The 12889-nt window shown below is 45.8% G+C and overlaps 1 protein-coding gene across 1 annotated transcript in view; it reads left to right on the top strand.

Moving 5' to 3' along the window:
• The window catches only part of LOC117365641 (inositol-tetrakisphosphate 1-kinase-like), a 41929-nt gene extending 32589 nt beyond the window's left edge, over positions 1-9340 (top strand). The window contains exons 8-11 of the mRNA XM_033956247.1: positions 2043-2208; positions 2511-2578; positions 5226-5388; positions 8449-9340. Of these exons, the coding sequence (XP_033812138.1) occupies positions 2043-2208; positions 2511-2578; positions 5226-5388; positions 8449-8735 (684 nt within the window). The 3' untranslated portion in view covers positions 8736-9340. The remainder of the gene's footprint in view (positions 1-2042; positions 2209-2510; positions 2579-5225; positions 5389-8448) is intronic.
• Positions 9341-12889: the final 3549 nt, after the last annotated feature.

Genomic DNA, 12889 nt, shown 5'->3' on the forward strand with positions numbered 1-12889 from the left:
CGCGGCTTGATAAAAGGAGCCCTTAGAATCTGCCAATTCCCAACAATTAGGTTCAAAGTGGGTTAACAATCGGAACTGATCTACAGAAATCATTTAGTCAGAGTTACAAATTCAGCTTCTGAAACATGTAAGTCTTCAGTCTTTTCCAGAAAGATAAATACAAGGTGTTTGACGACCATTTATCACAAAGAGGGGGGGAGGGGAACCCGAGTTCCATGCAGTGATAATACATTTTTAATTGAAGAAGTGAACGGCCGCACAGATCAAAGCCAAGCTGGATGATAATTTGTATAATATGAGTAGACCCTCCACCTCTCCTTGTCTTTCTGGCTCAATGAATCACTTTGTATCCTGGTGGGCAGAGGTTAGTCATTATCAAAGTCCCATTTTTCTTATGCATGCTTTCTAGCAGTGGTGGTGGTCTCCCCGTGCGTCGTCATGATGGGAGCGGCAGCTCCCATCCTCCTCTCTTCCCCCCCTACTTCTTCCTGACCACCCCCCCCTGCTGAATGCGTGTTCCCGTTCCCCTGTACCTCTTTCATTTTCCCAGCGCGAACTTGCTGTCTGCGCTGGTTTCGGCTCTTTCTGACGTCACGTCCGGGTCCCTAGGAAGTGATGTCAGAGGGAGAGCCGACACGACGCGGGCAGGACATTTGTAATGGGAAAATTAAAGAGGTACGGGGGAAGGGGGGGTTGGGAAGGAGCAGGGGGGCGGAGAAGAGGGTGGGGGAAGGGCATCCACCGCCCAAGCGCCACTCATCCTTGCAATGCCAATAGTATCTAGATATCTGTTCAAACAAAGTCAAGGTCTTATTACAGACTGATTATGCATTCACACACACACACACACACACACATATATATATATGTATATAGTACTCCCCAATATTCACGGGGGTTCCGTTCCAGGAACCCCCGCGAATCTTGAAAAACCGCGAATACGTTTTTTCATGGGGGAGCCTGAAGAGGGCAGCAGGAGAGCAGCCGGAGCGCCGCGAGTGCAGGAAATCACTTGCAGTACGCTTCGACCGCCTCTTCCTGCACAAAGTCGGGCCTTATCCAATCAGGAGCTGCAAGTCAAAGTGATTTCCTGCACTCGCAGCGCTCCAGCTGCTCTCTCCTGCCTCTCCCGTTGCCCTCTCCTTGTCGGCGGTTCGCAGTCGGAAAATACCGCGAATGACCAGGACCGCCAACCGCCGACTGTGAACGACCTGGGGAACACTGTATATATATATATATACTATTTGTGTGTATGCCTCATCTGTGGGTATATGAGTTTAAACAAAGAAAAAAAACTGCAGAAGCGATGTGCAAGGTATTAAGGCCTTATCTTTATTGAAGAAGATGCAATGTAGCATTCCAAACAAATGGTCCTCTTGTGTGAGTACACAGGACCAAACACGGTCCGTGTTTCGGAAAATACTCCTTCGTCAGGGATCCAAGATGTGATGGAAGATCAACGCAGAGAACCTAATTAAAACAATCAATGTAGAATTCCTGTTAAGCTGCTACTCGAGGGTCCGCAGGAAACAAAAATGAAAGTGTGGTCGTACGTGCACCAAAGATGAAGTGCGCTCTGGATGCCCAGTTGAAGTCAACAAGAAGGATGCGATTGATAAAAATATCCATGGTATTGTTATGGAAGACACCGAGTAAAAGTGGACAAGATTGCTGAGATTGTAAGCATCTCAAGTGAATGAGTGCTCAATATCTTACACGAAAAATTGGACATGAAAAAGCTGTGTGCGTGATGGGTGCTACAATTGTTGACTGTCGACCAGAAATGCATTTGAAAGGGCATTTCAATGCAGTGTTTAGTGGTGTTGTCATTTATAGCTAAAGAGATAGATGATCAAGAAACTGTTTTATTTTACTTTTATGATTATGATAAACATACTGAGGGCCTCAAATTAGTATCTGGCGGGCCGCATGTGGCCCCCCCCCCAGGCTGCGAATTTGAGACCTCTGGTGTATAGTGACTGAAGGGCAAGCAAGTCAGCAGTGTGAACTCTCCTTGGCGCACTTTCCTTTCTCTCCAACAGATGGCACTGATTTTCAACCAGCACGGCCTGGAAGAGGTGAAGCCCCCCTGCCTCCTTCAGAGTTTTATTAACCATAGCGCCATTCTCTATAAGGTCTTTGTGGTGGGATCAGCTCAGTTTGTGGTGCAGAGGCCTTCGCTGAAGAACCTTCCTCCTGGGGAGTCAGGTCAGGAATCTTATGCTCTTGATGTCTTTTCTCTCCAGCCTCTCGCGCTTCCCCCCCCCCCCCCATCCCTAGTGTGGTGGCAGTAATTGTGAAGGACACCTTTCATGATGCTGTGGTGACCTTCAATAGATGGTGATGGTCTACTAAATCTGTTATGTTCTGTCTTTGCAATGGACACAGAATCTATAGTACCTCAACTCTGGCTCAATGAAAGGAGATGACACAGATTCAGAGCAGTCCATAGTGTTCACTATAAAAGCACGGAGTGGTCCATAGCCCTCAGCATCTCTTTTCCTTTTCAGAAAGAAAAAACATCTTCTTTAACAGCCATGAGGTTTCTAAGCCTGAATCCTGCTCCCACCTATCAACGGTAAGTTTTTGCATTTCCCTTGATCACAACTTTGCGATTTAGTCACAAATGCTTGCCTTTGTTTTAGTGCCCTGATGTCAGAAGAAATACCATGAGTTAGCTCTGTGAGGAAGACGCTCCATACAAGAAAGCCAATTCCAGTTTCTCTCCATTGCCCTAGGGCAGGGGTGGGCAACCTTTTTACAGCAAAGAGCTAATTTATCCAAAATGTTTGGCCCAAGATTTACAAAGAGCCGCAAGGTGTAGCTTCTCTCCTCTCCAACCTCTCACAGGTCTCTGCACCTCCCTCCCTTCCCTCCCCCTCTCCCCAACCCATAGCCAAGGTTCTCTCCCCTCTCCAGGCCCTGACCCTTTAATCTTCCTCCCAACCTCCCAGACCCATGATTCCCCCTCCCGGGCCTACCGAGATACCTAGTGGTCCAGCGAGAGTCTATGTGGTAGGAGCATGGCCCTCTCGTTCTTGCCTCTTTGTAGCTGCCTTCTAAAATGCTGCCGCAGTAGTTCACGGGACTACAGGAAATGCTGTATGCAGCGGGGGGGGGGGGGAGGGGGAGGGGGAGATCATGGAGTTGGGAGGGAGAGTAAAGGGTCGGGACCTGGAGAGCTGCAGTCACATGCATGGAAATCTTGATAACCCAGACTGGGTTGTGGCTCTTGAGGACATGATTGTCCACCCCTGAACTAGACAGACACATCTGGGAGTGAGTAGTAGGGACCCTGGTCACTGTGAGAGACCAGGATGTTGGGTATGATGGACCATTGATCAGACACATCTTGGCGCATTGTATTCTTATGGGGGGGGGGGGGTTGTAGAAGCATCTCCATGTGTAAATAGCAGAATTTACACATTTGGCCTAATATATGTACAAAGGTTGATTTCACACCACGCAGAGATTTCAAGGGTGTGTTGTGGGGATATCGTTTGGGCAGGACAAAAAAATCTACCCATGTATTTCCCATTTTCGAAAAGAAGTACACAATTATAGGGGGGGAAAATTGCCTTATTGGTGTGCTGTAGTTCTAAATGTGAATGTTCTTTTAGGTAATTTACCAAAGACTCCTTATTGGGCAGAGCCTTTAGTAAAATACCATCAGAAGGGAGCACATCCCAACCTGGATGTCTGAGTTCTGATCTCAATTACGGTGCGATGGGATCCTTGCAAATTGGAATTTGTTAATGCGATAATGGCTTACGAGATTAATGAAAGGAGGCGGACTCCATGCGTTTTCTGAGTAATGAGACATGACGCAATGCCCACACCTCTAGGGGCGTAGCTACCATTGAATGAGCCTGGCACAATGCCCAGGGCCACCAATTGGTAGGAAGCGCCTGCAGCTGATCCCTCCCTTCCACACACCGAGGTCCAGCACCTCTCTCCCCTGCGCTCAAGTGACTTATTATTATTATTAGGGGTGTTTTTTTTATATATATACCGCCTATCAAGGTTATCTAAGCGGTTTTTCCCTATCTGTCCTGGTGGGCTCACAATCTATCTAACGCTCACCAATTCATCCACAGCTATAGCATCAGAGACAACGCTAAAGGCTGCCTCTCTGGCTGGTGGGACCTTTCCTCTGCCATGTTCCGCCTTGCTGCTGAAACTTCCTGTGGGCGGGACACAGCGGAGTAAAGGTCTTGTTGGCCACAGATGCAGTCTTCAGTGCTGTCTCTGATGCTGTAGCCAGTGAGCAGATAAGTGCAGTAGCTGAGCATAAGGGGGTGAGCTGTAGGACCTGAAGGGTGCTGAACTTGAGGGGTACATTTCAGCCCTCCTGCTCTGGGCCCATTGAGTCCAGGGGAACATTTTTGGTTGGAGAAGCCAGAAAAAACAGTCCTGTTCCCATGCTCTCTGTTTGCTGATGCTGCGATGGGATTAATATGGATGGGGACGTGGCCCCTCTAAGCAGAGCAACAGGAGTCCTCCACCTACTGTCAAACCCTACCAGTAGGGGGTGATATTTTACTCCCGAATTGTCAACAGTGGGGGACTTAGAGAATGACACAGGGACAGAATTTGTCCCCATTCCTGCGGCTAGCCACGGGAAACATCCTGTGGCCTTCTTTAGCATCCATCTCAACCTCAGTCCTTCTACACCAGTATTCTTCAATGCAAGGCTTGAGGGTCAATAGCCGTGCCCATTCAGACTCTGATTTTTATGTGAGCCAAGTATAGGATAATTAGCCCATTGTGACATCATTGATGAGGTTGGCTCTTAGACATTGGTGGAATGAGGCAGTATAACATCACAATATCTGCTTTGGATACCAGAGACTGTCATTCTTTAGTGTCTATCTTAACCTCAGTCTTTCTACACCAGCATTCTTCAATGCAAGGCTTGAGGGTCAGTGGCTGAGCCCGTTCATACTCTGATTCTTCCCTCTCTCCTTAAAGAATGACACGGGGATAGTTTCCCCTGCTTAACCTTGGGGACAGACAAGCTGTGCAGGATTCTAGGGAACCTGCCTGTTCCTGGAGATTGAAAACACAGTACTGAAGCCCCCTCTCCTCCCCACACACACACAAACACTGGCTGCAGTGTAGTTGGAGGACACCTGCTCATCTCAGAGGGACCAGTGGACACGGTCCCTGCGGCCCACTCCATTCTACTGCCTATGCATTTACTTGAATGTGTATTGCTCTGACAGACAGACAACGTAGAGGAAACGGCTGGTCCCCCAGCCCCTGACATCGTGCAGCGGATTGTGCAGGGACTGAGCTCTGCCCTGGGGATCTCACTGTTTGGCGTGGATTTAATCGTGGACATGCAGTCCGGACGTTGCGCAGTCATCGATGTGAATGCTTTTCCAGGTCAGAGAACGTGCTGTGAAGGGGGTGGGAAAGGGAGCTTGGTAGTTACTGTAGCCCCAGAGCTCAAAGTGCTGGTGAAGGCAAGGGCTGGGTCAAGTCCAGCGGAGCCCTTGAAACTGAAAATAATTCTCCAGAAACTCAGTTCTGGTAATATCTGGGGGGGGGGGGGGGGGAATGTCCTGCCCCTCCCCCAATTACTCAGTGAAGTAAAATCAGGTTTAAAGAAGGTATTTCCTTTTTTTTTTTTTTTAGTTCCAAAATTTTATTGAAATTTTATATAGTAACGTACAATAAAGCAGGAGAAACATATTAAACAGATAACACTATTAACACAAAGCCTGGTATATTAAGAGATGAAATCCTTGAAATGAAACTCCCTCCCCTCACCCCCACCCGTCCCATTTGCAGAGGGTGAAAACCCAACATTCATCCACATCTACATGAATGCATCTCCGTTCTTTCACTATAACTCAACCATTATCTGCAAACTCTTGTATGGGCGCCACTAATGATCTAAATCTGGCCGCTTGACCTCTCTTCTCCATTACGACCGCCTCATATTTCCCAACGAAACGCACCGAATTCCACCAAAATCGGAAAGATAGCAAGGATGCATTTTTCCAGGTTTTCAAAATGGTTTGGATTGCTACAGCAGTAAGTATGGCTACCAGTCTTTCCTTCTTATTCAGAATAACAACCTAAGTATAATCTGGATTCCCTGCAAGGTTTAATAAAAGGCATACAAGCACCTGGGGATGATCTCCATTCTCTGCTGGGATCTAATCTAACCTTCCATTTGTGAGTTGCACAAACCTATACAAGCTCAAAGCGACAGATCAAAGAGGAAGAGGGAAGGTAGAGGAGGCATGGAGAAGCAGGGGGAGGGGCTTAGGAGTAGGGGGTGCAATACAGAAGTTAAATGTCAAAGAGGTGGGTCTTTAAGTTTTTCCTGAATGTGGTGTAGTTAGTCTCTTTCCTGATTGCATCTAGGAGGTCATTCCAGGTTTTTACACCAGATAAAGTTAGCTTAGAGTGAAAAATTTGCTTGTATTTGGAGGTATTTTGTGGATGGTAGGTTTAGTTGAATTCTGTTAAGGATTCTTCTTGATGTCGACCAAACAGTAGAGAATAGTTGGATGAGAGGGGCTGCTGAGTTTCCATACAGAATCTGGTGTAGGATGCATGAAGTTTTGAAAATTAGTCGGGATGATATTGGGAGCCAGTGTAGTTGCCTGATGAAGGTTGTGATTGAATCATATTTCTTTAATTTGTAGATTAGTCTAACGGCTGTGTTCTGGATGAGCTGCAGTTTGTGGATAAGAATGGTGTAGATGCCAAGATAGGCGGAGTTGCAATAGTCAGAGCAAAGTGATGTGGGTAGAAATATGGTCTAGTGAGACGCAGTTGACACATAGTATAGATGGTCTTTTTCCGATGGTTAAAGATTTGTGGTTCCCTTGTGAGAGTGTCGTCTAAGATGCAACCGAGTACCTTGTTGGATTTTTCCATTGTGGGAGTGATGCCTGATGTGAGATTAGATATGACGTTTTGTTGTGCGGTGTGGAAACCAATGGCTTTGGTCTTGGTGGCGTTCAGTTTCAACTTGTTGTTCATTGCCCATGTTTGGATTTTATCTATATTGTTTGAGATTTTTTTTGGCCATATTAGGATGGTTATTGATTATGGGAATGAGGAGGAGGATGTCATCGGCATAAGATAGTACAGTTTCGTCTTCCATTTTGATGTGTATGAGACACTGAGATAACCCAGGATAGGAAACACTTGGTGATGGTCTTTATTCCCTGCCCCATGTGATGCACTGAGATAAAAGAGACAGAAACCCCTGGGGATGGGTTATATTTTTTCACTGAGATCTGGTATAGAAACATAGAAATAGACGGCAGATAAGGGCCACAGCCCATCAAGTCTGCCCACTCCAGTGACCCTCCCTATCTATCTTTGCGATAGATGCGGATAACAATACCCAAGAAGGGTCTTCATTCCCTGCACTCAGTGGTGTAGGAAGGGGGGGCAGACCACCCCAGGCACCGTGTCAGTGGGGACACTGGTACCTCTCCGCCCCCACTACACCATACCATGCTTGCACCATCCCTCCCCTCTGTAGATCTTTGCTAGCGCAAGCAACTTCTACCTGTTGCTCGCACCATCATGGTTCCCCTCTGAATTACTTCTGGGTCACAGGTCCAGTGACATCAGAGGGAAATCCAATGCTGGTGCAAGGAGCATGCTGGCATAGATTTAGAGGTACAGGAAGGGGGGGGGATGGAGAGCACAAATGTGGAATGGGGGGTGGGAAAAAGCGGGGGCACTGAGAGGAGGGGGTACAGGGTGGCACCACTGCCTGCACTGTCATAGAAATGCCTGGTCTTTATTTCTAGCGCCATGTAAGATAGTGATTCAGAAGGCATACGAGTGCCTGGGGGGGTCATCTCTATTCTCTGCAGTAAAATAAATGAGGATGGGGGGGAGCAGGCCTCTGATCAGTTTGCTACCTTAGTCAAAGTGAAAGGTCACTTTGGTCAGCCACAAAACTTAGAGACAGGTATATTTTATTCAGCATAAGCGACTCCTGAGCCCCCAAGCTGGCAGCTTCAGAAGTGCCAAAACCTGGAAGCTACAGAGATATTTATACACTTTTCTGGTTATACAACTGAATTCTAGAAAAAACTTCTCACATGTTACTTTTCTTAACAATCATTGGTCCTAAGCTCACACTAGCAGGTCACTTATCTAAGCCCTGCAGTCTTTCTGTTACTTGTCCAGGAGGGCAGAATACAATATTGTGTATGCTGAGATAACCATAAGAAGCTAAAATGCCCAAGCTACAACACCTAGTGCAGGCAGGCTAGAACAGGAGATAAGTTAGGTCTGCAACTAAACATAATTCAGTATTTTATTAAAGAGAAAATGTAATTTAAAACTCAGGAAAACCAGTCCCAGACTCCTTCAAAAGGATAGGGTGAACAAGCTACCCTGATGGATTCCCTGGAATATTTTCTTTTTGACTTGCATTAATATTTGTTTCTGGTGGCTTTTCAGGGTATGAAGGTGTTCCTGAATTCTTCCCAGCCCTGATCAGACACATCGAGATACTCATGGAAAGCCAACAGCAGACCTCATCAACCCAGGCTTTGTCCACTGAGCATTCCTCACACTCCAGGAAACCACTCTGGGAAAAAGCACAGGAAAACATTCCAGATCGGGCCCATCTTATAAGCTCCGCCCCCCTGGTTCAAGAGCCTTGGTTTGGAAAGCCCAGAACTATTGAGAACCTCAAAACCCTTGAATCAGAAACAACAGTTTATAGCTTTGCTGTCTCACCATAACACCTGCTTTCTAACTAGGGCTGGCAGGAATCCACTTCCACAGCAAACACAATTATAGGCTGCCATTGCTAAGGAGAGTGCTAGTCCCAGTGGCAGAGGTAAAATGAAAAAATAGCCCAGTCACCATCTGCATCAGAATTATTAGGTCCTGAGGCTTCAATAAAGTACCTAAAGGTTGGGGATGCCACCAGTTCTCCTCTGTTCTACTCAAAATGTGAAGAGGGACCTGCATCGAGACCAGATGTCCAAGCCCCTCCATAAATGACCCAGGGTCCAGATCAGTGTCTCTCAAACTGTGGGCCATGGCACAATGGTGTGTCCCGAAGAGATTCCAGGTGTGCCATGAGAGATTCCAGAATTTTACTTTATTAAAAAAAATTATCTTCATAAGTAGATACTAGAATAGAGGCAAGAGTCTGTCAACGTTATGAGCGTCTGTGTGCTTAAGGATACAACCGTCCAGAGAAGCATCATTCTTTGACGTGATTGGTCCTTGAAAACTAACGACAAGTAATTTTTTAAAATTTTTTAATGCAGTAGTTATCCTCACTTGAGCAACAAAGCAATCAAGGCTTTGCTACCATTTGGATGTTCTTATCTTTGGGAACTTGGATTTTCAGCTCTGACAGAAATGAAATTTAAAAAAACCAGAACGACTTCAGATGGTGGATGATGAAATGCATGTTTGCTTTCAAGCCGCATTTTCAGCTAATTTGCACTCAAAAACAAGCACATCCATCGCATTAATTAGCAATTCTATTCTATCTACTTTAGTTTCACCGTTGTTACAATTACCCGTACATAGCTTAAAGAGTTTGAATAAATAACTCTCAAATTTAATTTTTTGTTGGTTTTGCAATTTTATAATTTCAATTATAACGTGCCGCGATAAACATTTGCTCCGTTTAGTGTGCCGGAGCTAAAAAGGTTTGAGAGACACTGGCCTATATTAAGAAATGTTTATGCAGCGAATGGGAGAAGACGATCGGGGAGGGAAGAGACTTTGAACTTAGTTCATGCCTTTTCCAGTTGTAACTCAAATCGAGGTACATTCAGGAACAGTAGCTCTTTTCAGGGGCTGAAGCTTCTCCTCTCTTTGTCCAAACTGAGGAAATCTTTTCGATGTTTAGAAAAACTCATTTTAACTTTTAGTTCTTTTGAACTGGAGCTGCAAATGTTCTACCAGCATGAGTCATTCTGTATGTGGCCGGAAGTAAAATAAACCGGTTTCAAATGATGAGCCCAAGGTGAAAATATTCAGACAGCAGTAGTCAACCTTTTTATGGCCACCTCTGGCATTTTGCCCAAATATTCAATGTCGGGCCCTGTCCGAGCACTGGCATTGAATATCTGGTTATATGCAGCCGGCTATTCTTTATCCGATTAAGTGCGAAATTCAGTATGTAACTGCCTAGGTGAAACTGGACGATAGCACTGAGTTTTTTGTGGGCCAATTTAACCACTACATTTAGGCAGTTAAGGGCTGAATACTGACACTTAACCACATAGGTGCCGTCTCAGACTACCCGCAAAATCACCGGCTATGGTTTTAGTGGTCAGTGTAAATATTCAGTGGCAGTAACTGGTTAAGAACCACTAAATAATGTAATGTAATGTAACGATGCAAAAACCTCTACTGCCCAATTAATTGAGTTTCAATATTGACCTCTTAGAAACAAACAGCCTGATAGAAACATGTAGAATAATGATGGCAGATAAAGGCCAAATGGCCCATCCAGTCTGCCCATCCGCAGCATCCTCCTCTCCCTATTGGCTAAGGCTCTTTACACCTGCATTGTGATGTCATAGAGCTTTATTGGTATAAGCTATGGCTCTTAACACTTGCATTGTGAGGTCATAGAAACATGAAGGCAGATGAAGGCCTCCAGTCTGCCCATCCGCAGCATCCACTATCTCTTTCTCTCCCTAAGAGATCCCACGTGCCTGTCCCATGCTTTCTTGAATGCAGTCTCCCTGTAGAGGTGGTGGAGAAAACAATCTACCACTCTTTCTGTAAAAATAAGTATTTCCATTTTCATCCTGTGCCCTCTCATTGGTAGATACGAGCTCATAAACAACCATAAGGCCTGTCCAATCCACTCTTCCATACCGCCTACTAAGCTCTACAATCCCTCCCTCTCTCCCAGAGATCTTCAGTACGTATCCCATGCTTTCTTGAGTTCAGATACTGACCACATCTCCAATAGGAGGCAGTTTCACTGCTGAAAATGGCCTGAACCTACTGAGGGTTCAGGTCACTTTCAACATAGTAAGCCCACAAAGTGCTACAATAAGGCACAAAAGGGCTGGCTTTGATTTTCTCTGTATTTTGTTTCCTATAGAAATCAGCCGATTCGCGTGTCATTTTAACTGAGAGATTTTCTCTGCCCTATTGGAATAAAGCTGGTCGTGCAAACTCCGCCTCATTTGGAGACTGTTTCCCCTATGACTAATAAAGGGGTTAGGTTAGAAGCTTCTCCCAGAATCACATCAGATGGGAATGACATTAGACCCATCTGGAACACTTGCCATCCCCAAGCATGTGCAGCCCCAAACAGTTCAATGACATGGTTGAAATATGTTATTCTTATCTTTATTTCTATTAATTACAAGTTTGTTATTTTTAATATAAGTAACAATGAGGTGTGGAAGGAAGAAGCAGAGAAGCTTGTCGCCCTAAAAACTACTACCCTAATTACTAAATAAAACCAAGCCCTGGACATGTATGTGTGTGTTTTAAACCTGTGCTTTATTGCTTCACATAGTTGTTTACACAATGACAGAAAGGCAACCATAAGAAGACATTCTGTGACATTGCTAGCACCAGCCAGGGAGATCGGACCTACCAGGACTGTACCGCAGTTCTCTTTTAAGTTGAGCTGAATTCCTCCACATACAGTCCTACCAGTGGGTGGTGCTGTTTCACAATCATAGTCCAATAGTGAGGGACACGCGACCTCTGCAGGACTCTAGGGAACATGTTTGTAGAGATTGAAAAGCACAATAATGAAGCGCCCTCCCCACCCCAACTCCCACCAGGGGAAGCAATGCTGGAGGACTCCCACTTAGCGTAGAGGGAACAGTGGACTGTACCAGCCCTCTGCATCCTACTAGTAGGGTTACTGCCTCGTCTAGGTCAACCTGGAGAGGCTGATGCAGTCCAGGTTTTGTCCCCTGGTCTGCATCGAAACCGAGTCATACTTTTTGTAGTAGAGTTACCATATGGCCCCAGGAAAAGGAGGACAACTTGAGATATCTGGGTTTTTCTTCCATTGCTTTCAATGGAATAAAACCTGGATGTCTCAATCCATCCTCCTTTTTCTGGAGCCATGTGGTAACCCTATTATGTAGGGAAATAAGAACTGTGACCTCTTCTACGTAAGGGACACAAATCATGACCAGATCAGCCTCTTCAAGATGACCTGGACAGAATGGCAACTCTACTCACCAGCATGAACAAAACTGGAGTTATCCAGTCCAGTAGAGACTGGCACGACATTACTAATACTCATCCAATCCGCTGGGGTTTGGGAAAAAACCACTTATGGGGGTCCCTCCTTTCTCCTCCCCCCCCCTCAGGTACTGTAGAAATGGGCTTATTTGTCTTTATATTGGATTGTCAGACTCCAAGCAGATGTTTCTATCTTGTGGTGAGTATATGGTGATAGGAGCTCTGAGAGGGTTTGTTGGGAAGCCTTTAAATGCATCAGATTTTGCTGCATCTTTGCTCATTCTGAGGATTCCTTTGGTCCCAAAGGTTCCCGTTGGTAGCTGATGCCATCTGCCTCTCTTTATATTAATTCCTGAGACTCACAGCCCATGGGACCAGGAAGCCAGAGCAAATGCCCTTTAGTGCCTGCTTTTTTCCCTCCTCGTGTCCTCCCTGAAGGGGAGGGGAACATGCACATACCCTGGTTCTTTTATTCAGCAGTGGCATGTATAATATCAACACGAACACTCAGAGTCACAGAGGTGTTTGCAGAACTGGAAATGCTACCAGGGCCCATGATGAGAAGACATTCTGGCTAGAGAGTGACACAGGGACAAATTTTTCCCGTCCCCGCGGGAACTAATTTTCCCGTCCCGGTGAGTTCTTTTTCCTGTCCCTGCCTCTGCCCCATTCCTGCAAGCTCCGTCCTCATCTGCACAAGCCT

Source organism: Geotrypetes seraphini, chromosome 8, assembly GCF_902459505.1.
Source record: "Geotrypetes seraphini chromosome 8, aGeoSer1.1, whole genome shotgun sequence".
Lineage (NCBI taxonomy): Eukaryota > Metazoa > Chordata > Amphibia > Gymnophiona > Dermophiidae > Geotrypetes > Geotrypetes seraphini.